This window comes from Martes martes, assembly GCF_963455335.1.
Source record: "Martes martes genome assembly, chromosome: 9".
Taxonomy (NCBI): domain Eukaryota; kingdom Metazoa; phylum Chordata; class Mammalia; order Carnivora; family Mustelidae; genus Martes; species Martes martes.
This window is the reverse complement of record NC_137896.1, coordinates 11,646,744-11,671,669: the sequence shown is the minus strand read 5'-3', so window position 1 is coordinate 11,671,669 and position 24,926 is coordinate 11,646,744. Positions and strand designations below refer to the sequence as shown.

The 24,926-nt window shown below is 44.6% G+C and overlaps 1 protein-coding gene across 2 annotated transcripts in view; it reads left to right on the top strand.

The window, feature by feature from the left end:
* The window catches only part of ARFGEF2 (ARF guanine nucleotide exchange factor 2), a 97,796-nt gene that overhangs the window by 2,027 nt on the left and 70,843 nt on the right, over positions 1-24,926 (top strand). For both annotated transcript variants that reach the window (XR_013967454.1, XM_080814265.1), the window contains exons 2-6: positions 11,491-11,521; positions 12,138-12,261; positions 19,838-19,984; positions 20,915-21,094; positions 21,535-21,769. Coding sequence is in view for 1 of the 2 variants with exons in the window: in XM_080814265.1 (XP_080670391.1) it covers positions 11,491-11,521; positions 12,138-12,261; positions 19,838-19,984; positions 20,915-21,094; positions 21,535-21,769 (717 nt within the window). In the remaining variant the exon portion in view is untranslated. The remainder of the gene's footprint in view (positions 1-11,490; positions 11,522-12,137; positions 12,262-19,837; positions 19,985-20,914; positions 21,095-21,534; positions 21,770-24,926) is intronic.

Here is a 24,926-nt window from a genome sequence, read left to right as displayed (position 1 = left end):
ACTTATAAAATTGTCTTATGGGTCATAAAGGGTCAAAACATTGAGAACTTATTAGATACTTTTGCATCATATCTTTGTTCAGAAGTTCAGGTTTTTCCAATCCAAACTGTGGAATGCATGTTCAATGTTTTAGTAGTGAATCATAAGAAAGCTGATATATGGGGCGCCTGGTTGGTTAAGTGGCTGCCTTCGGCTCAGGTCTTGGGATTGAGCCCTGCGTCAGGATCCCCGCTCAGCGGGGGGGGGGGGGAGGGGGTCTGCTTCTCCCTCTCTCTCTGCCTGCCTTTCCTCACTCATGCTACTGTCTCTCAAATAAATAAATAAATAAAATCTTAAACAAACAAAAAAAGAGCTGATAAAAAGTAATTTGGCCATAGGTTAAATGAGTAGCCAAAGGACAGGGTGTCTCATCGTTGTCATCAAATTGGCTAATAGGAACTATTATAAGGGAACCTATGCACAGCGTTAGTTAAACTGGCCATCTTTTTTAAGAGAGTAATTGTGTCATTGCTGTTAAATAGAAATGGCTGCTATTATTTATAAGCAATAGAAAACCTACACCAAAGTAAACGGTGATAGTTCATTCTGCATCTCTTGTGCCCAGAATAGCTGAAACAAGTCTCAGTATGAGCTTGTGTATAAGAAGTGTTGCAGTGTGACTGGCGTTTGAGAGATTACCACGTGTAGATTGTTGTGCATTTTGATAAAAGGAACCGTAAATGACCACTCAAAGTTGAAATGCTTAGATGATAGAGAGCACTTAGAGGAAGCAGCTGTGATATTGCGGGACGGGATCAGGGATACAGGGACTGCATAGTAAGTAGAGAGGTTAGGAGTGTGTTCGCTGGACTCGAGACTCCTGACTTCAAATCACTTTGCCTTCCACTTCTTATCTTTGTGGTCTTGGACAGGTATTAATACCTCCTCACTGACTTATTATAAAGGTGAAGTTAGTTGACATTTCTAAGGAACTTGGCATGTAGTCGTTGCCCTGTAAAGCCTTGCTGTTTTTTTTTTTATTACTAGTTTAATCTGCGACACATCACAGAAACTGAGTGCTCCAGCTTGATGTTCTTCACCTGCAGGGTTCCTCGGTTGGGAATGACTTATTGCTCTATGTGGTTTGTAGATGCAATAAATAAGAATGTAATTACACAACCGGGAGGCTCTGTTTATTGGAGCGTTAACTCGCTAAGCTCAATGAAGACAGGGCTTGTCCCTTGTAAAAACAGTGGTGATTGGGATGGACAGGTTTGGAGTAATCTCAGTGGTTTATCTGCACTAAATGCCAAATGCGCAGATACAGACTGCCCAGTTAGGAGACTGTGTCCTTCCAGCCTTTATCTGGAGATATCAAAATAACCTGTAAGAGGATTCATCACCCAGGGATATTGTTGCTCTTTACCTTGTTAACGAAGCTTTGATGTATATTAATAATCTTGAACCTTGTGGCCCTCCATCGGGGCACAGAAAACCTGTGAAAAGCACTAAAACCTCCCTTTCAGAACTGTCTTCAGGGCTGTTTTCTCTCATGATCCCTCTTTAAATGATAGTACTGTTCTTAAACTCTATGGAGTTTGGAGACTTGACAAGATAATCTAAAGGTTTTTAAGTTGAGTATGGAAAAATTTGTCCGGAAATCTGGAAAGCGTTAGTAACTGAATTGTTCTAACGGTATTCTTTTCGTGTATATTTGATAGGAGATCCAATATCATACTTAATAACTTAATCGGCACGGACTGCTAATCGAGGGCTGAGTGTTCTATAAAGAGTAGGTGTCATTCTTAGTCATTATCAAGAAAATCTAAAAATGGTAAACATAATTTATGTTTTCATATGAAACAGTGATTTTAAAAAAAATAGATTTTCTTCAAGCAGTTTTAGGTTCACAGCAGAGTTGCACAGAAGGTACAGAGAATTCCCATGTGCCCCTGCCCCCACACATGTACAGACTGTCCCATTCCTGGCATCCCTCACCGGAGTGGAACACTTATTACCATGATGAAGCTACACTGACGCATCATTTATCAACCAATTGAGTCACTTTTTAAAATCACATGTTATATAATAACTATTGCTCTCTACCATGTACTAAGCTTTTCTATGTTCCAGGCACAATGCCATGTGCTTTACATGCAGTTTAGTTCTTACTATTATTATCCTCATTGAGGCCCAGAGAAGTTGGCCAGCATAACTCAGCCAGTAAGCCACGGATCCAGGACGGAACACTGGTGGTCCGGCTCCAGAGCCAGATCTTAAGATCTTAACCATTTACTGTCATGCGGCACTGCTTCTCCAGTGAAAGTGTATACAGCATACTCGACGGAGTCTTTAAACAATTGCACTGCAGGAAGGTTTTGAAGTTTCATTAAGTAAAGCGTTCGATAAGAAGGGAGACCATATTTTCTGTAGTCGAATTTTGGGGTGTATTTGAAGACTCTAGTCAAGAAGATGACAGCTTTTTTACCTGCATCTTTTTGCTGCGTATGTCTTTGGTTTACTTTAACTTAGGGACTAGTGGGAAGAAAGAAATGAAGGTAAAAAGTTTATGCCCCCCCCAATAAATAAATAAATAAAAGCTTATGTCCCATAAGCTTCATTTGAGTTATGAAGTGTTCTGATTTAGGACATCTCTCTTCATCTGCAATAAACTGCCTTTGATTAATTCTAAAACCGGAAACTGCCCCGGTTTCTGTGATGTGGTATTGGTGTCTGTCTTTGGGTACCACAGGCAACAGGGGACCAAGGCTCAGAGGACATCTTGCCCACATCTGCACAGCCAGGTGGGAAAGAGCTCTAACACGTGCTCTGTCCTGAGATAGAAATCATAAAATGCAGTTTTAGATTTGCTACTCTGTCTCCTCCGTGGGATTCAGAGGCATGGGGGTCCTCGGTGCTGCTAGCTGGAGCTCTTGTGGTGGTGCAGTGAAGGTGCAAACCAGCATGGAGTGGTTGAAGCCTGCGTGGGAGGTGGGGAAACAGAGAGCACAGACAGCTGTTTCCCAGAGTTTGGCCATGGTGTGAAGGGGAGGCTGGAGATGTGGATCCTAGGAGGTTTTTTCCCTCCTTCTTCTTTTAAAGTAGAAAAAAAAAATGTGAACTAGTTTAAACTGTCACTAAGAAGGAGCCAGTTAAGAGAGTACATTCATAAATCTTAGTTGTGTAGTAATGTGCAAAAAAATTTAACATTTATACGTCCATATGATAAAAAGTAAATCACTTTGTCCTCCATATGATGATGATTTTTTTTCCTCTAATGTGTTCAAAATAACTATTCTCACCACTAGGAAGAACCTAAGTGCAAAATTTGAAAAGTTTTTTTTATTTTTTATTTTTTATTTATTTTTAAAGATTTTATTTATTTATTTGACAGACAGAGATCACAAGTAGGCAGAGAGGCAGGCAGAGAGAGAGAGAGAGGAGGAAGCAGGCTCCCTGCCGAGCAGAGAGCCCGATGGGGGGCTTGATCCCAGGACTCTGGGATCATGACTCGAGCCGAAGGCAGAGGCTTTAACCCACTGAGCCACCCAGGCACCCCTGAAAAGTATTTTTAAAAATCCCTAAATTGTCATGGCAAGTAAAGTAAACCTTCTGTTGAAATACAGAGTAAAGCCTTTAATTTTAGAAAATTCTGGTATCTTGATTAGACGTTTTGTTTACACATGCTTCAGATTAAGGTTTTGAGAAATACCAGGGCTCAGGACCTTGACAGATTCGTTTTTGTTGGAAAGCTTTATGATGATTCTTTAGGAGGGGGTCATCTGCCTAGACGCAGCGTCTAAAAGTTGCATTTTGATTACTGAAAAGTATTTATTTATTGGTTTGGCAGAATATTCACTGAGAGCTGAATTGGAAACTTTGCTTCTTGGTTAGTCCTGTGATCCTGGGATGACAAGTTAGCTTCTTTGAGCCCCGGTTTCCTGAAATGATAAAAGTGGTAATGCCTATGTCCCAGGATTATGGTGGAGGGTGCAGTCAAGTCACTGACACCCGGAGCCTGACAGCTGACCTGCTAAAATCCAAGGCACTGGCGTTACCGTAGTTAAAGGAGAAGGACCTGAATTCTTGCTCCACTCTGCCTCCTGTATAAGTTGCTTTATGGACATTTTTGCTAGTCTCTGACATTTCGACACTGGTGAAGCAAGCGGTTGAAAGAATTTAGAGCTCTGTCCTGTACTTGTAAATCTCAGGGGAGACTATGTAAGCAGTGCCGGGGAAAACAGTAAGACTATTCTTTATGGAAAAGAGCGGACTTGTGAAAACGTGTACTTAATCAGCAAGTACATGGAGTCTCCTGTATAAATAGCTCAGAACTGTATTTAGTTCTCACCAATTTCACCAGCCTTCAGGGTCCTGCCAGGAAAGCACTTGACTGTCTTTCCAGCAAGGTTATCTTAGAAAACCTTGACTCATTCCTGGAGTCTTCCTATAAGAAGCTTCTTTCAGTTTACTGTCTTGGTTGTAAATAAGCCGTTTAACTTTTTTATTAGGTATTTTGTTAAGTTTTATAGATTTGTGGGGAGAAAGGCCTTCTTGTGCTGTTAAATTCTTAAAATTTTCCTTGGTCCCAGGGAGCAGTCAGTGCATATTTGTTATTTATATGGTCCTTTTGTTTGTTGACTAAACAAGGGTGACTTTCACTGAGAAGATATTTATTTGGGTGTCACATTTGGTGTCATGCTATAAGGGAAACAAACAAGGACCCTGTTCTCATGCAGTTTGCACTTAATGGGGAAGAAGCGTATTATTCAAATGATCACATCCTCTGGAGCATACTAACAACCTAAAAAGTCCTGTGAAGGAGAGAAACCCGGGCCTACAGGGGGGTGAACAAAAGAGTAGGGAAATTTCTTTGAGGAAGTCTTGAGATCTGAATGATAAATAAGAATTAAACAGGTTGGGGTGAGAGGCATTTTGGCAGCATGTGGGAACAGCATGTACAAAGGCCCTGTGGCAGGGAGGCGTATAACTGTTAAGGAAACTAAAATGTCAATTGACAGTTATCTCAGAATAGAAAAGAGTGATTAAAAAAACAACAATGGGGGGCGCCTGGGTGGCTCAGTGGGTTAAACCTCTGCCTTCAGCTCAGGTCATGGTCTCATGACCATGATCGAGCCCTGCATTGGACTCTCTGCTCAGCGGGGAGCCTGCTTCCTTCTCTCTCTCTCTGCCTGCCTCTCTGACTACTTGTGATTTCTCTCTGTCAAATAAATAAATAAAATCTTTAAAAAAAAAAACAAAAACAATGGGGCACCTGGGTGGCTCAGTGGGTTGGGCCTCTGCCTTCGGCTCAGGTCATGATCTCAGGGTCCTGGGATCGAGTCCGCATGAGGCTCTTTGCCTACTTGTGAGCTCTCTCTCTCTCTGTCAAATAAATTTTAAAAAAATTTTTTTAAAAACAACAAATGATGAGAGAAACTGAAAGAGGCCACTGTGTGATTGGAGCATAGTAAATGAGAGCGGAGAGTGTTTGAGAATAAGGTGGGAGGGGTAGCCAGGGCCCACCCCACCATGCAGGACCCCAAGGTTGTCTTGGTGAGGAGTTTCATTTTCAGATCAAAAGCCCAAGACAGCACTGAAGAGTTCTGAACAAGGGAGAAGGTGACAGGATAGCCAGGTTTGTATTTTGGCAAGATCACTTGGGCCACTGTGTTGAGAATATTTTAGAGAGAGACCAGAGGGATGGCCCAGGGACAAAGAGGAGGTAGTTACCATCTTCCAGGTGAGAGATGTTAGTGTCTGGACTTGAGTGGTGCTGACAGAAGCCAGACAGTGAATGCATTCCCCACTCCATCGGAAGGTGAAACTGACAAAACCTGTTGATGGGCTGGATAAGAACACTGGATAAGGAGAGGATTGGTACTCACCAGCTAGATGGATGGTGGGGCCGTTCTGTAAGGTGGGAGTGAGTGAAGACCATCTGGGGCAGGAGGTTGATCTGAGTTGGGACTTGATGTGTTGAGGCTCCCCTGCCTTTGAGCATCCAGTCGGACAGGTGGCGTCATCAATGGCTGGAGGTACGACTGATGTTTACGAGGCAGGCCTGGGCTGGAAGTCATGATTTGGGAGTGAAGAGAGTCTCCGTGGGAACTGAGGATGAGGTGGCCTAGGGAGAGAGGCAGAAAAGGAGAGGCAGAGCAGGTCTGGCTGGGCAGAGGAGGCGGAGTCTGCAAGGGCAGTAGGAAGGACTTGGAGCAAGAAACAGAGGCCCCAGGCAAATGTGTGGGTATGGTGGCAGAAGTAGAGAACATCTCAAGGCGGGAGAGGCCAGTAAGGTCAGATGCTGCAGGGAGGTCAGATTAGATGGAGAGTAGCAAAATGCCAATCCGATTGAGAGACATGGGGGTCATTCGTGACCTTAACTTGAGCTGCTTTGGGGGTGCGGTAAAGGTGAAAACCAGACCGGAGTGGGCTGAGGCCTGTGTGGGAGGTGAGGGACTAGACAGTGAGTGTGGACTATTCTTTGCTGAAGTTTGGCTCTAGTGTAAAGGGGAGGAAGAGAGTGGATCTTGGAAAGTTTTTTTTATCTTATCTTTTCTTTCTTTAGAGGCTGAAACTTGGGAAGGGAGCCAGTTAAGTGAGAGGTTAAATAATGCAGGAAAGAGAAAGGACAGTTCATTCATTCAACAAATATTGAGTATCTACTCTCTGCCTAGGAATTCTTAGGTGCTGGAAATTCTGCAGTGAACAGAACAGACAAAAGTCTCTTGTCATAGTCTCTATTGTCCTGGGGAAGACAGATAACAAATGAACAAATAATATGTTAAGGGCAGTAAATACTGTGAAGAGAGATTGGAAAAATAAACCAGGGTAAAGTGAAAAATAAAGCATGTGAGGAGGTACAGAATTATGGGGGCCCGGTAGAGATGGCAGTTTTAGGTGGTGAGGGAAGGTGACATTTGAACGGGTGAACTGAAGGAAGGAAGGGAGGGAGGGAGCCATGCGGCTGGCTGGGGGAAGGGAGGGCATTCCAGGCAGCAGGAATAGGGATTGCAAAGTCCCTGAAACTGGAACATGCAACAAGCAGGCTGGGGGGCAGGGTGGTGGAAGGTGAGATCAGAGGGATGGCCCGGAGCCAGATCTTACAGAGGCTTGGAGCCCAAGGTCAAGGTTTTGGATTTTACTCAGTGTGAGATGGGAAGCCAGTGGAAAGTTTTGAGGAAAGGAGCAGATGTAATCTGATTTATATTATAAGGGTTATGGATAATCTGTTTTGAGCAGATGTGATCTCATTTACATTTGAAGTGAGTCCCTCTGGCTGCTGTGTGAAGAAAGATGTGGGGCGGGAGGTAGGTGAGAGCTGGAGTAGCGTGGATGGTAGGTAGTGCTGGTGGCCCAGCATGGTGAAAAGTGATCAGATTCTAGATGGAACGGAGAGCATGAAGTTCCCAAGAGGCAGAGAGGGATGGAGACTGCAGAAGTGGAGGGATTGGACCCTGTCTTCTGGCAGGAAAGAGTGGAGGCTGGGTACAGAAGTGGGTCAGTTTGTAGGTTCTCTAGTGGTAAGTTGAGGAGGTCTCCTTGTGGCAGCTTCTAATCTGTAAATGAAATAGGAGATCACTCCATGTGTTGAGTGAAGAGGAGGGGTGATGGTTAGGAGGGGAGGTGGGGTATTTGAGGAGAGCAGAGAGACATGCAATCGTCTGTGGAGGATAGAGGAGATGGGCTCACCTGGCATGATTTAGGGTTCGTTTGTGGTTGACGATTATGGCTCTCTAGCCCTACCAACTTGCCCTGTTGTCAGAGGTCTGGTTGTTAGGTGGAGACAGGTCAAAAGGAGATGGCAGTATAATCTAAGTTTGGGATTTGGCCAGAAATTAAAGGTCAAAGTCTTGGCTATTGATTGCCTGTCATTCTGATAATGGTCATGCCAATGGAACCCACCCTGGAAACTGAAGACTGGGGAAAGCTGACGTGTTGGACTCGTCGAGATCTGACAGGCCAAAGAAAGGCCCTGCTGAGGTCAGTTGAGTAGGACATCTGGAAGGAAAGGAGATTGACAGCATGGAACAGGAAGGAGCTGGAAGTGCCACAGTTACACATAGGGACCAGGTTCCAAGTGTGACCAGCCACACCAGCCTGGCTTGGAGCAGGGGAGGAGGACGTTGGCGGGGAACTTGAAGGAATTGAGGGCAGCATTGGTTTGTATAGGAGGCAGGCGTGTAGCAGGTCAGATGTATGGTGGAGCGTTGAAGGTTTGCAGGGACTTTGGGCAACTTGATCAGTGATGGGGTATTGAGGTTGGTGAAGGTGGTTGTTGGAGTCAGCTTGGGAGTGGAGCAGAGGTCGGTGCCAAAGTCACAGTGAATGGGGGGTCTGACCCTAGGGGTTCATAGGTAGCAGCGATGCCCAGAAAGTACTTCCTAGGAAGATAGTGCTGCTTTTCAGTGGAAGCTGCCCCACCCGACTCAGGTCTCCCTGCTTTCCAGCCTGCTCATTTATGACTGCTGATTGCCCAGTTGGCTATTGGGAGAGCAGTGCCTATTAAAATGTGAAGCGATAAACCAGAGCAGGCGTGCCCTGCCATATGCTCCCCTTCCTTCACCCATCCTCCTGCTCTGTCTCCTCCCTGAGAGGTTCTGGAGTATTGCTCTGGAGCAGACAGCCTGGGTATGAATCCTGACTCTGCAGTAGCACTTGGTGGCTATGATGGTGGGCAGGTGACTTCACATGTGTGTGCCTGGGGTCCTCAGCCATATTACAGTTACAGGACTAAAGTGCTCTGGCCTTCCTGAGTTGTGGTGAGGATTGAGTGGGCACATGCCCTTCATTTTCTTTTTCCCCTTGGCTCTGCTTGGTTCTGTCGATGGCACTAGAGATTTTGCACTATTTCTGGCTCCTTTTTTAAGAAAAGAGCAAGAGGGGCGCCTGGGTGGCTCAGTGGGTTAAAGCCTCTGCCTTTGGCTCAGGTCATGATCCCAGTGTCCTGGGATCGAGCCCCGCATCAGGCTCTCTGCTCTGTGGAGAGCCTGCTTTCTCCTCTCTCTCTGCCTGCCTCTCTGCCTACTTGTGATCTCTGTCAAATAAATAAATAAATAAAATCTTTTATAAAAAAATAATTTAAAAAAAAAGAAAAAGAAAAGAGCAAGAGACCTCGTTTGTTGGCCACCTGCTATAGGTCAGACCGTGCCTTAGCCAATGGTGAGTTCGTGCCGGTGACCTTCCAGAACAGATTATTTTGGAGCTCAGAGGCCAGCACAGACTCTAGTGAAGGCCTCCTTGCTTCAGATACATTGAACATCTCAACTCTGACAGAGTAACCATGGTTGGAAGGAAACCTTACGTTGGAGTTTGAGCAGCAGCTCCCCTTTGGCGTGTCACACAGTGACATGATCTTAATCATGGAGCATGGCCTTGATACTATGGATATAGATTTCTGCAAACTTGCTGCCAGCCTCCTGTGCCCTTCCCACAGCCTGGGGGCCTCCGCTAGAGGAAGCCGCAGCTACTTCCTTTGTGGATTCTTGTCCCCAAAGGGAAGAAACCATGCCACAAGCTCTCTTTAACAGACCCCATGTGTCACATCCCTGGTGGTCCATGAGCAAAACACTCGATATCAATCATCCGGGTGTTTCTCACCCATTTTCTTATGCGTGTAGTGAGAAGACATTGGAAGGTTGGCCTGAAGGTTAGAAATTGCCACCTCTAGTGAGTCTGTCTAGTTGTTCAGTGTTCACTTCCTAGCTCAGTCTAAAACAGGAGTTCTCTAAGAAAAGGAAATTTGTAATTACCAAACTGTGTTGCTGGGATCACTAATGCCGTATCCAAACCACTGATTCTTCACGGACTGTGAAAAGGCTGCCCTTTTGGAGATATCTAAATACACGGCATATAGTGCATACTTATTTCAGTGGCGCTTTGAGAATACGTTGAGCCCGAGAAGCCCAGTGTGCAGGAGTACATCTGATGGAGAGGGTGGGGAGGCTTCTCTCTGTATCTGGATGGAGTGTTCTCTCATTTCCAGGGCACAGAACCTTGTTCCCCTGGAAATTAGACCATCTCTCTGAGGTTGTGATTTGTGAATAATGACACTTTATTTCTATAACCTTTACTGGGTAGCTGTTATAACCTCCGTGGTAAAAAATTTTTAATTAGGGGCGCCTGGGTGGCTCAGTGGGTTAAAGCCTCTGCCTTCAGCTCAGGTCATGATCCCAGGGTCCTGGGATCGAGCCCCTCATCGGGCTCTCTGCTCGGCAGGGAGCCTGCTTCCCTTCCCCTCTCTCTCTGCCTGCCTCTCTGCCTACTTGTGATCTCTGTCTGTCAAATAAATAGATAAAACCTTTAAAAAAATTTTTTTTAATTCATAAAAATTACATATGCCTTAGCACAACAGTATGAGTGCAGTCAGTATACTGAGCTGTACATTTAAAAAATGGTTAAGATGGTAGATTTTTAGGTGTTACCTAATTAAAATTAAAAATTTTAAATTATGGGGCACCTGGGTGGCTCAGTGGGTTAAAGCCTCTGCCTTTGGCTCAGGTCATGATCCCAGGGTCCTGGGATCAAGCCCTGCATTGGGCTTTCTGCTCAGTGGGGAGCCTGCTTCCCTTCCTCTCTCTCCCTGCCTGCCTCTCTGCCTACTTGTGATCTCTGTCTGTCAAATAAATAAATAAAATCTTCAAAAAAATTTTTTTAATTAAATTAAATTTTTAAAAAAATTTTTTAAATTAAAAAAACCTTGTCTATAAAAATAACAAAGTATATATGCTTATCAAGGAAAATGTGAAAAAAGAAAAAATAGTCCTTCTCTTAACACAGATTTTTGTTCTGTTTGTTGCCAATCTTCTATACATATTTTTACACAGTTGAAATGTTATTCCATGACCATAATAGTGTGGTAGCTATCCTTAACATATATTTTGCAGAATGGGGAAGTAGTTAGAACATTGGACTATGGGGCCAAAATGCCTGGATTCAAATTCTGGTTCTCTAATTCCTGATATGTCACACGAGGCAAGTTACCTAACCTTTCTGTGCCGTGGCTTCTCATCTAAATCAGTGATTCTCAGCTGGGGCAGTTTTGCCCCAAGAGACACTCGGCCATGTCTAGAGACATTTTTGGTTTTCCAGACTGCAGGAGGTTGCTCCTGGCATCCGGTTGGTAGAAGACAGGGATGTTGCTGAACATTCTACAGAGCGCAGGACTGCCCAATGGGTCACCTGTTCCCCGGGGTCGCCGGGTCAGTAGTGTCTCGGTTGAGAGCTCCTGCTCTAAATAAGATGGAGATAAATATCACCCACCTCATAGGACTGTTTGGAGGGTTAAGTAAATAAAAGTATGTAAAGTACTTAGAGCAATACCTAGCACAGGGTAACCTCTATGTCCGTGTTAGCTATTATTACTGTCACTTTTTATCATTTCATATCAGCATTTCATTCTTTAAAAGCTCATAAACGTTCTTTTTAATATTTTCTAAATATCTTTCAGTAAAGTTTTCTTTTATATAAATATTATATGCTCCTAACATGGCTTTCTTTCTTCCCCACCAGATGAAATTAAAGCAGAAATAGAAAAGCAGAGGTAAGTAAGTTCTTCTCCTTGCTGAAATACAGTATTAAGGGAGTAGGTAGTGGCCATGGGGACCCCCTTCTGTGCGTGTTTTCTCATATTTCATAGCTCCCAGGTGGCACACACTCTCCTAGCACGCTGCCGGCACAGGGCAGGACTCTGGATGTGTTTGAACAGATGCTAGGTTAGTAGGTTACCAACCCAATAACTGCACATTTGCAGGAAAGGATAAAGTAGATCAAGTTCAAGCTGCTGTAGCTTTTCTTGACAGGCGAGGCAAAACCCTTGGCCTGTATGTCCTGCTTCCTTGGGCAGGAAGACAGCTTACCCCAGAAGTGGCTGCTCCTCGTCTTCGTAGTTAAAAAGCCGGTTGGTCGCATTTCAGAACATGGCTGATGCCAGCATTCAGTCCAGGATGCTGTCGATGTAGCTCGCTAATCAGAGACCTTGCTTCTGCCTGTGACACTGGTCATTTGTCCTAACGCATGTGTTTCCGTTTTTAATGGTCTCACCCTGCAGACGCAGTTTAGGGGCACTGGCAAGTGGGATGGGAAGTTAGAGGTGTAGGAAAAGCAGATTTTTTGTTTTTTCACTTCCTCTCACTGGCCCTCTTCTGCTTTTTCCCTAGGCTTGGCGCTGCCGCACCACCAAAGGCAAACTTCATTGAAGCTGACAAGTATTTCCTTCCGTTTGAGCTAGCTTGCCAGTCCAAGTCCCCACGGGTGGTCAGCACGTCCCTCGACTGCTTGCAGGTACCATGTGGAAACTTGGTGATGTAAAGAGGGTTTTCTTCAAGCCACTGGCGGTCCTTGCAGAGGACTGTGCTTCCAGGCTGATGGAGGAAGGAGCGTGTTCTTTCTGGAAGTTTCATGAGGGAGGGAAGGGTAAGGGGTCCGACCTCCTCAGCCAGAACAAGAATGTGTTCCCCTGGAAGTACTTTGTTGTACTCTCTCATGTATGTTTTTCTAACTGAAACCTTTAGGATTAGTTGGAAGTGGCGGTACACGTGGGCATGTGCAATATTTCTATGCCACCTCTTTCTTGATGGCATTAAAGTTCAGAAAATCAAATAGAGAAATAGATATAATCACTATTCATCATTTATGGTAATATTCTATAAAGACCGTATGAATGCGGAATAAGCATATACCGAACCATTGTTTCCACAGGAAATACATAATAAGGTGCCTGTGAGCCTCTGGCGTCAGCACGTTCATCAGCTGATCAATATATAAAGCAATACATAACTTTGTTCTTTGTGTGTTTCTGTTTAAAGACACCTTCTTTAATAAATCTTATTGATTCGCTAACGTTGCACCTACAGTCAGCAGCAGTGTAACGTGCCTGAACAAAGCTCGCCTAACACGTAATTTCTCTGTAAAGGCACATCGTTGCCTTCTTGCTCTTAGGGACAGTACACAGCACTTCAGCATGGTGCCTAGGGACCATTTTAAATGGCAAAAAAACCACCAAACAACAAAATGGACAAAAAAGCAAAGAATTAAAAAAAAAAAGTGGCATGAAATAGGCCACAGAAAAGATACTGCTCCCAGTCGAAGAACTGAAACCAGAAGATAGAGTGTCTCCTTGTTTGACCTCGGCTGAGAACGTGTGCATCGAGTGATTTGATTTTTTTCACTGCTCTGCATGTGTCCACACATGATTGCGAAAGTGCCGCAAGTATTGACTTGGCGCTTACAAATAAATTTTAGTTGAGTGGGTACATTTGCAAATACAGGATCTGGGAATGATAAAGATCAACTATGTGAGAGCCACAGTGACTTTGTGATAAATTACCTTTGATTGATGAAGAAACGACTAGAGAAGATGACTTGTCCAATAATAATGCAGGTATGAAAGACAGAAACAGGGCTACAACTTGGGTTTCTTAATTCCTGGTCCAGCATTCTTATATATTTTTTTAAGATCTACTCCTGAGGTTTCTGGTTACCTCACTTTTATCCTTAACTGCAGCAGGAAACCTACACATCAATGGAAAAAGCTTGATAAATTAAAAAATTATATTCGGAGGTCCACAATTTACCACTATTTTCTAGAACAGGCGTAGTGAATAGGTTCTATATTATGATTGCTCAGAAGCTGGGTTGAAAAGCTATCTGGGGGGGCGCCTGGGTGGCTCAGTGGGTTAAGCCGCTGCCTTCAGCTCGGGTCACGATCTCGGGGTCCTGGGATCGAGTCCCGCATCGGGCTCTCTGCTCAGCGGGGAGCCTGCTTCCCTCTCTCTTTCTCTGCCTGCCTCTCTGCCCACTTGTGATCTCTCTCTGTCAAATAAATAAATAAAATCTTTAAAAAAAAAAAAAAGAAAAGAAAAGCTATCTGGGGACGCCTGGGTGGCTCAGTCCATTAGGCATCTTCCTTCGGCTTGGGTCATGATCCCAGGGTCCTGGGATCGAGTCCCGCATCAGGCTCCTTGATCCCTTGCTCTGTGGGAAGCCTGTTTCTCCCTGTGCCTCTGCCCTTCCCCCTGCTTGTGTGGCATGCACACTCTCTATTTGTAAAAATGGATAAATAAAATCTTTAAAAAAAAGAAAAGAAAAGAAAAGCTATCTGAAGTGTCATCTGGGTTTTTTGAGAAAGTACGGTGATCGATTGCTGATGTCTGCTGAGGCACAGGCTGCCAAGTGGCGGTGGGCATGCCACGTTTTTGGCATCTCCAGTCTAATATTTACTCTATTAATCTTGCTCCTTTGATATATCTGTACTTGAAAGTTGGTGACAGTCTCTTCACAGAAGCAGTTCTTCCAAATGAAAAGCTATTTTCTCATTCAATATAATTCTGTACAGATTGTCCTATGTGAAACATATAATGAGCCAAGAATTCTTAAATGGCAGGCCCAAGTCCTCCTTCCATCCTAAAATATTTGTTGCTGTGAAATTTTCAGAGGAAATTTGGCATAAGTTTAAATTTAGTTGTTTTCTTCCCATGTTACAGTCTAGTTCTGAAGCTGGTGCTGACAGTTAACATTACCAATGTACTAAGAACAGTGGCTGTTGAGTCCCTGGCCTGTGCTGGACCCTGTGCTCAATGCTTTGTCCATAGCACCGTGTTTAATCTTCCCAGCAACACTTACTTAACTCTCATCCTCATTTTGAAATTGAGAATTCTAAATAAAGAGTAAAGTGACCAGCCCTAACAAGCTCCCCCTGCCCAGGAAGTGGTAGAATGGGGTGAATATCTAGAACTCTGCCAACGCCGTCTGAATTCTCAACCAGGGCTTGTTAAACTACATTTATAAGCCAAATCTGGCCTGCCACCCGCTTTTGTGAGTAAAGTTTTTTTGGAAACTAGTCAGGCTAATATAACTGAATACCACAGACTGGGTGGCTTAAACAAGATATATTTATTTCCCTCAGTTCTGGAGGCTGGAGAGGGCAAGATCAGGGTGCCAGCGTATTCATTTCCTGGTAAGAGCGCTCTTCCTGGTTTGTAGACGGCTGAGTGTTGTCAGCTGTGTCCTCACATAGCCGAGAGAACACACTAGATCTATGGTCTCTTCTTCTGGGGCACTGATCCCATCTTGAAGACCCACCCTCGTGATCTTACCTAAACCTAATCACCTCCCAAAAGCCCTGCCTCCTAATACCATCTCACTGGGAGCCAGGCTTCAACATAGGAACAGGGGGACACAAACATTCAGTGCATAGCAACAGCTGTGCCCATTGTTTATCATTTCTGGCTGCTCTCCCTCTACTACTGAGTTGAGTTATGGGAACAGAGACCAGAAAGCCTAAAAATTTTGTTCTTTCCAGAAAAGGGTTGCTGACCACTGCTCTTAACTGTTACTCTGTGGTTCTGGCCCTTTGATTAAAAATGTGCTGTTGATATTTTATGTTCTATATTTTCCTGGAAATAGTCTGTTTATGGAACTCTGGAACAGAAATACTGACATCCTGCTCTACTTCGGCCCACTGTCCTGATTTGAGCTATAAATATGAGAGTGTCTTGAGGCCTACAACATAAGATTAGCTCTTTTTTTTTTTTTTTTTTGGTTGGATTAGAAGTTCTCTGTGATGTAGTAGGTATACTCAGATTTCTTTGGTCATTATACAAAATGCAAGCTGTGTCATCCTTTTTATGACATGAGAAAGTGACCCAGCGCTCCCTGGAATACTGAATGAAAATTTCATTTGCTCTGGGACATTGTCCTTGCCAAGCCTGTTCGACTGGCTTTTCCCGGTGTGGGAGAGGTGACTTCTGTCTTGGAAATGGAAGGCCAGTGTCCAAGGGCAAAGGTTGGTTTGAGCAGAATTGAAGCCAGTGCAGGCACATCCACGTTCTACCCTGGCCATTTAAAGGCATCCTTCTGTGAGCTTGGAGAGGGGATGGGGTGGCAGAGGGGCTTATGGGTTTGGTTTGTCTGGAACAGTTAGCTTAGAGTTCCCTCTTCCCACAGAGAGAAACCTCAAGAGTTCTCCTGCAGCTCACTTCTACCAAAAGATAAAGATTCTCTTTATTCCTTCCCTTCAGCACCTGGTCTGCCACACGTCTCCCCCACCCCAGACCCACCCCCAGGGGAGGGGCATTAGGTTTAGTCTTGCCTTACTCAGTGCGCGATCTCCAAGTTCCCTGGGCATATGTCAGTAACCAGATTTTTTCTGAGAATATCCTTCTAATGTATTCATATTTCTTCACTTGTAACATTATATACTTGTACTACTATTACATTACATATATTATAAACATACAAAAATAGGACTTCTAAAAAGATAAAAAAAAAAAAAAGAATAGAATTGTAGTATATTCTTTCTATGTCCCAGTGAGGGCTGAAGGAAACTGCTGGTCTCAGCTGTCCTTTGTTCATACCACAGGCATTATCTTTTAGAAAACTTTTTCTAGAAAAACTATTTCTAGAAAACTTTGGGATTTTAAAGCACATTGTAAAATCCATTCATAATTGTATAAAAGTTGTATGTGGCTACAATCTTTATTAAAATTTTTTTTAGAATTTAAAGATAAGGCTGAAGTACTTTAGACCACTAGGCACAAGCTCAGTTGCCTGTCAGGTCATCTACTTTTTTCCTTTCTTGTTTGTTTTTTTTCTTGCCTGTGGGTGGTTGGTTTTTATTTTATGAACTTGGCAAGTTTCCCTAATTTATTTGCATCTTTAGAATGTTAGTTGGATACGAGGAATTTCTCATTTTAATAATATTTTAGGTTGAACCACATGAAATTGTCATTCTCGTGGAGTGAAAAACATATCAGGAACTTCATATGACCCAACCTAATACAACTTCTTGTCCATAAAGGAGGAAAATAAGTCAAGGCTAAAGAGCACAGACGGGTCACAGATAGCTTAGCATTTATATATTGGCTTAACATGTCACTGAGACACCTGGGACAAGTTCTTTAACCTTTCCAGAGTCCGGAATCCTCATAGAATAACAGTAGTGCCATTTGCCTCCGTAGGCGATGACGAGTATCAGATAACGATGAGGGTTCTGTGTTTTTCAAACATAAGTCAGTCATGTTTCAACCTCACAAATTTCTCCCATATCTACACTCTTCATCATTATGTATTTAATACTTTTCTTTAAAATAATTTTTCAGAAGTCTTATCATTAGAGTGTAGTTGACATACAATGGTATGTAAGTTTCAGGTGTTGTGCAGCTTGCTTTTCGCTTTCCACAGCGTTTTTAAGATCTAGCTGTATGGCTGTGTGCATCCTTTTGACTGATATATGATATGTTATGCCATCATTTTATTTACCTCTTCTCCTGTAGAGGGGCATTGACAAATAGAGTAACAGTGAACATCCGGTGCAGGCAGCCTCCTTGGACACAAGGTCCGTGAGCCAGCTTCCCGAAGGCCTCCCTCTTCTGCCCTTTTCCCATCTCATCACATCAACAAGGAATAAAGCAGGATTTTCTACCCTCTATCCATGTCATCCTCCCAGAGTCCAAGCCACCAGCGTCTCCCTTCTGGATAGCTACGGTAGCCTCACTGGTCCCCTGCTCCTAGTCCTGTGGCCCTCCAGGCAGTTCTCCATGCAGGAACTGGAGGAACCCTTTAGAAATGTACCACATCATGTTAATCCTTCATTTAAACCTGCCAGTAACTTTCCACCCCACTCACTGTGCAAAGCGCTTTCCTCAAGGGAACTTGCCAAGCACGCTGCTGGACCTCAGCTATGTTGCTGGGCTTTTTTCTGTACATTTACAAAAATACACAGTCACGTAGTTTTTATTTTCCAAAAATGAGGATAATGCTGTGCATTATCACTGCAACTTGTTTTTTTCTTAAGAGTCTACAAATCAGACAGGGCCTTGGAGATCCCACCAGGACCTTTGGCTTTGGTCTGCCCCTGCCCTGGAGAATATAAACTCCAGGAGAAGAAGGACCGTCTTACTCCCTGTTGTACCTCCAGTGCCCAGGCCAATGTCTGGCCCAAGGAGGGGTAAGAGGGCAGAGCTAGAAATACCCAAGGATGCAGGAACTCTGCTTTTTTCTGCCCCTGTGTCACTGCACAGACAAGGGAGTAAAGCCACTTTAAAACCCTGTCCCACTTGAAGGGGCAGGTGCTCTCAGCCTGTAGAAGACAGAGACTCCTTCTAGTCCTTTCTTGAATTTGAATTCAACAGTAGTTCACCTCCGTCCTTGCTTTGCAACATTGTTGCTGGGTTCTACGGGGCCTATTTTTCAACATTCACATTTTAGGAGTTCAGAACCATCCCACTCATAATCTGGTGCTCCAGTCGGTCTTGTGCACCATTAGGGGTAAGGCATAAGCAATGTCAAAAACCAGAGTTCACTTACCAGGCGGACAGCGCTGCCCGCTTCGGAAGCCTGCATGTCTAGCAGCAAGGAAAGGGTTAAGGTAATTTAGGGCATCTTGAGCTGTTTTTCGGAAACACATTTCAGCACCGTCCGCACCCTCTGTACCTTCCGCACCGCTGCTCCCATCCCCTGCCCCTTCTGGTGCCCTCTGGGGTTGGACTTGATCAGCAGAGGGTGCGCAGACCTCTCCTGCTCGTTCAGTCACAGTTTAGCAGGATCCAGTTCTAGCCTCAGCCGCTCTCTTAACCCAGCTTGATTCGCTTGCCGGATGGTGGTGCTTCCCGAGCTAATGATGGGGGGAAAGCTGTTGAGAAATGGAGTCGGGCCTCTGCGAAGTGGCAGGTCTTCCCAGCATAGTGGTGGTGGCACCGTAGATAACCTCAGGCCCATATGTCACTTTGTGCATGTAGAAGCAAGGAGATGACAAATTAGGAACCAAAAAGGATAAAGAACAGAGAACAGAACAGCATTTTAAAGAGTCTTTAAGTCAGTGGAAGCAGAGGATGCCTTTGAATTCACATATCCTAGAGGAGTTGTGTTGGAAGAGTGATTCTTTTATCTGGTCAACTCTCAAAATAACCTGGACAGCTTGGAGAAAAACACTGATGACCAGGCTGTCCCCCAGAAGTTCTGACTCACTGAGGTCTGGGAGTCTCTGTTTGTCATGGGCTCCCTCAGGTGATTCTGAGACTTGGCCAGGCTTGGAAATCATCCTCCCCCTAACCTTTGACTTCCTTTCCAGCTTTCAGATTCCCCACGGTGAAATCCAGGTCCTAAGTGAGATGGCACAGGCCTCAGAAAGGCAGCCCTTGTCCAAGCCAGTCAGTAGCCCTACCAAGAAGGCGTGGCCCAGGCCGCCCCCTACTTCTTCAGCCACTGGGTTGACACACGTTTGATAATATAGGTGCAGAATTGAGTTCCGCCCTCCAGCAAAACACATTATGGGTTGTTTCTTATGTATCTTTCCTTTTAAAAAGAAAAAAAAAAAACCACCCCATATGTATGGTTTTTAACAGCTCGTGATATAATTCACATGCATACAAGTCACCCATTGGAAGTGTACAATGAGGTGATTTTTGTACATTGACGAACTTGTGCATCCATCCCCACAATCTAATTGTAGACCATCTTTATCACCTGAGAAAGAAACCCTGGGTTCATCAGCAGTCATTCCCCATTTCCCTCTAAACCACCCCAGCTCTGGGCAACCACCAACTATTTCCTGTCTCTGTTATGTATGGCTTTTAGGCCATCAGTTTTTCACACTAGTGGTTGTGTACCTGTGACTGTTCTACACCTTGTCTGTTCCACTGGATAGGCTTTTGCCTGGGGCTCTTCTGCCATGGGAGGCGTGGGAGAGGGGGTGAACACTGCAGCCATAGGGTGGCTGTGCCTGCCATGCCCCAGGGGAGCCGAAGGATCTGTGGGAACCAGAAGTTAAGGCCAAGCTTGCTACATGTCTTTTGTTGCCCTGGGCAGCCTCAGTCCTGGCCAGGCAGAAACCTTTCATCTTTGTTCTTTCTGCATTTAGAAACTCATCGCATATGGGCACATCACTGGCAACGCCCCTGACAGTGGAGCCCCGGGGAAGCGGCTCATCGACAGGATCGTTGAAACCATTTGCAACTGTTTTCAGGGCCCTCAGACCGATGAAGGAGTTCAGTTACAAATAATTAAGGTATTTCTGTTTGTTGGCCTGGTCTGGGTTTTTAAATAAGAAAGCTAGTCTCCCTTGGGAATTTGGGTTTCCTGATTTACCATGTGTTAGTTGTCTCAGGTGGTCCTGAGCTGGAGCAGAAGAGTGTAAGTGTCGCTTAGATCTTTTGTTAAGTGTCAGAATTTATTAGCACAGACTGAGACAAGAAAAGTGGAACCAGGTGTGTTTCCAAAGTAAACAGTTGCACTAATAACAATGTAAATTGCCTGGCAATTGAGTGGGCTTGAAATCCTATGGGTTTTTCTCCTTGAAATCCTGGATTCCGGGTCTGCCATTTCTCAGTGGGTCCTGGATAATCTTACACCAATCTGCCCCTTGTCCTCTTGTCCTGCACCCATCCCACCCCCCATTCCATTTCCATTTCCCTGTTCCATTTCCTTCGCCGGAAGTGGTTTGGCATGTGATAGTACCGTCGTCTTGTCGGGAGAATAGGATCCGGAGGGCTGTAGCCAGCATTCCAGACCTGAAGTCCTGACTATGCTAGCTTTGTGCAGGATGGTTCGTTAGCTGCCATTGAACCTCTCTTGAAAACCCTCCAAGGAAGTGGGACACTGACTGCCTATCAAAACTTGTCTATTCAGTGATTAATATAGGTGAGACCAAGTTAAAGCAGTTTCCCTCCTGAGAGAACTGTGTCTTTGCCTTTTAAAAAAGTATATTGATAGAAAGTCCTCTTCAGCACAACTTGATTATGGCAAATAATTTGAATTTTATAGGTTAATGATTATCTTTAAGATCAGAGCAATAGAGAGTTTTGGTTTGCAGAGCCATCTTCTTACCATTTACAAAACCAAACCAAACAAAGTCAAACTCTGTAGAAAAGTTTGGCTGTGGGAGGATGGGAGGCAGGTGGATGTTTGTGAAGGTGAAGCTTGTGGATTTTTGTTTTAGGCTCTTCTGACAGCGGTGACATCCCCACACATTGAAATTCATGAGGGCACTATCCTGCAGACAGTCAGGACATGTTACAATATCTATTTGGCCAGCAAAAATCTCATCAATCAAACCACTGCCAAGGCTACCCTCACTCAGATGCTGAACGTCATTTTCACGCGCATGGAAAACCAAGTGGTGAGTGGTGGCAGTCATCAGCTGCTGGGGGCACGGCACACCCAATGTGTGAACGGTTTCATTTTAAAGTGCATCCCTTCTTCCTCTGAATTCTGTTTTTGTTCTTGCTTTAAAAAGCAGAGAAAGAATCTAGCTTGGGTTTTGGAATCAGCATTCAGATTTTGCTTTGAGTTTGTCAAAAGAATTTATTTCCTTTTTAAAATGTTATCCTTCTGTTTAAAGCATTATCCTTCAGGCTGGCAAATTTTCTGGTCCTTCTCAAAATGCTGGGACCTATTTTTTTTTTTAAGATTTTATTATTTTTAAGTTATCTCTACACCCAATATGGGGCTCGAACTCACAACCCTGACATCAGGAGTCATAGGCTCCACCGCCTGAGCCAGCCAGGCACCCCAGCGCTAGGAACATTTAGACTGAATCCCTTTTTTGTTGCCTTGTAGTTACAGGAGGCCAGAGAATTGGAAAGACCAGTCACAGCAAAACCTCAGTCCCCTGTGATCCAAGCTGCAACAGTGTCCCCAAAGTTCAGTCATCTGAAGCAGAGCCAGGCACAGAGCAAACCAACGACTCCCGAAAAGACAGATTTAACCAACGGCGAACATGCCAGCAGTGGTTCTGGAAAAGCGAGCTCAGAAAATGGAGATGCACCCAGAGAAAGAGGCGCATCACTATCAGGTATACCCTGGGTGCTGTTCATCTCCCCCCGTGCAAGGGACGCATCTGTGGCTGAGGGGCGGTTGAAGGGGTAACAGCTTGTCTCTTTCTGGGCCTTCCCCTTCCCTGTTGCTTGTCACTTGAGGAGCACAGCCCCTAAAGCAGAATGTCTGCTGTCCTGTGTCAGCTGGGTACTTTTCTCTAACTAGTCCCTGGGATGCAGCAAGCTCCCGCTTCTTGACGCCAACTTCCACGCGGTGGCTTCGAATTGGGGTGTTTATCTCCCCGTAGTTAATTGTTTGGGTAGTTAGTCACTCAGTGTCTGTCTTCTCTGCCCCGAGGAGGACAAGGAGACCCCCTCTGTCATATATACATGGGATCTGTGTACCTTGCTCACGGCCTGGCAGCTAGTGGCCACTTAACAGACATCTGTGAAAGGAGCGAGAAGGTGGGAAGGTGGGCAGACATACAGATGGACAGACAGATAGCTTTGTTTTCTTCTCTGGTGACCTAGTACGTTATGTGTTTTTGTTTGCTTTTTTATTTTTTTTTATTTTTTTTTTTTGTTTGCTTTTTTAAATGAAGACACACCTGATTATAGTCTTAAAGTAAACGAAACATTAGGCATGAAATGGCAGATTGGATTATCATAAGATTATTTCAGAATGTTTGCATGTTTCTCTGAGCAGGTTGTATGAATCAGTTCTCACATTCATATTTTTGGGGGAACTGTCCCCTCCCAAGTGATTTTTGTGCAGTAAATCTTCACTCTAGCGCTTGATCTACATAAAATACCTGATCTGTCTTTATACCTCATCTCATCTCTTCTGTCATTATTGACAACAGTTTCTGTTGGTAGAATGTTCTTTGAGAGGACATGTGTATGAGCAGCTTTTGTTCCTCCATTATTAGCGTGCTTGGCATACACAGGAACAGACCAAGTGCTGTTGCTGGAAGGTTTTTCTGTATCAGTTTACTCAAGGAAAGGACAAAAGAGAAAGTTGCCACCAAAAATGATCCTGGTCTCTGGGTGAGCGCGGAGTTGCTGTGTCCTCAGTTCTGCGGTCCTGTGTCTCAGAGAAGGTGCTCAGAAACTCCTGGCCCATCCTCTAGATCTGTTGCCATTTTCACTTTCTAAACTCTCAGAGCAAGGACCAGGTTTTACTGTAACCCTTATCAGGCCGTGATCAGTCAATAAATATTAATATTTAAACACTCGGTACATAGTAAGCATAGCTGTGCAGATAAAAACGCAAGTCTCTCTGGCTGCATCGGTGTTTCTGCTACAGCCCATTTCCTCTGTGGCAGCCAGAGTGATCTCTTAAAAGCATGAATTAGATCACAGATCCCCCTCTGCTTAAACCCCCTTGGGTAATTTCCCAGCTGATCCCATTCACAGTGAAATCTGTGCCCGCCCAGCCCTTGACTTCCAAGGCCAAGGCCATATGTGACCTGACTTCTGCCCGCCTCTCCATCCCGTTACACTTCTTTCCCCCTTATTGACTACACAATGTGCCTTGAGAGTGCCATGCTTGCTGTTGGTGCCTTTGCACTTCCTGTCCCCCGCCCCCCATTTATCTTCAGGTCTCTCAGTTCACACTGATCACCCTCTCCGCAGCTCCCACATTTCTGCCCTATCAGCCACTTTTCTTTTCTTCATAGTACTTATCACTACCTGAGATCACTGAAGAGTTTATGTTTACTTATTCCTGGGAGGAGATCTAGACCACTCTGTTCACCACTATATTCCCAACACTGGCATGGTGCCCAGCATTCATGGCAGACACTCAGTAAATACATTTTTTTTTTTTAAGAATGAATGAGGGAAGAAAACTTGACTTCTAAAAAGATCATTTTGCAGAAATACAGTAACTTAAAATTCTGCTGTAAAAGAGTGATTTGCACTTAGTATATTGCTGTGGGTTTTGTTGCCAATACTTGGTGCCCCCTGCAAGGCTTCTCCCAAGAATGTGGGAATCAGACTGCCTTTAATCATCAAATGGCATCAAAAGAAATGAAATCTTGCCATTTGCGATAATGTGGATGGAACTAGAGGATATTATGCTGAGCGAAATAAGTCAATCAGAGAAAGACAATTATCATATGACCTCCCTGATATGAGGAAGTTGAGAGGCAGCATGGGGGGTTTGGGGGATAGGAAAAGAATAAATGAAACAAGATGGGATCAGGAGGGAGACAAACCATAAGAGACTCTTAATCTCACAAAACAAACAGGGTTGCCGGGGTGGGGGGGGGGCGCGGTAGGGAGAGGGTGGTGGGGTTATGGACATTGGGGAAGGTATGTGCTATGGTGAGTGCTGTGAAGCGTGTAAACCTGGTGATATACAGACCTGTACCGCTAGGGCTAATAATACATTATATGTTAATAAAATAAAAAAAGTTTTAAATACCGATGGCAAACCCACAGATAATGGGTTGGAATGGAAGTGTGCTGTTACCCTCAAAAAGAGTGAGGGGCTTCTTGTTCTCAAGATGTAGCTCTAAAGAAAGAATAGGTACTTCAGAAGAAGGGGTTGAGCAGCCTTGGAAGCTGAGGGGGAGGGATAGCCCAAGAGGCAGGTGATGGAGATGTCCACACAGGGAGACGGTGCCCTGGGCTAGAGCCCAGGCTGTTGAGACCCCCCGAGGGCCCTGGGCTCTAGTGCCTCTGTGATGGGGGAGGACACACCCTGCCCTTCTGTGGGGTCCATCCTGTAGTCATCACCTCCTAGAACTGCCCCTAATGAGCCAGTCACTGTGCCAGGCACCGTGTTTGCTAACTGGGCACTCGACCTACATTTTCCTATTTATTTATTTACTGATATTAAGATTTACTTATCTATTTTAGAGAGAGTGCAAGAGTGGGCGAGGCAGAGGGAAAGGGAGAGAGAATCCCAAGCAGACTCTGCGCTGAGTACGGAACCCTACCAGGCTTGATCCCAGGACCCCGAGATCATGACCTCAGCCAGAATCAAGAGGCGAACGCTCAACTGACAGCGCCACCCAGGCGCCCTACATTTTCCTATTTAATTTGCTAAGAACCCTCCCCACGGCCTTCCTGGGATCATTTGCCTCCCAGTGAAATTTACATAGATGCAGACAGTTTCACAACAGACTTGAACATCTCTTTCCCTTTACTGGTTTTTATCCTAAGTTGATAAATCAATAGTCAGTCAGT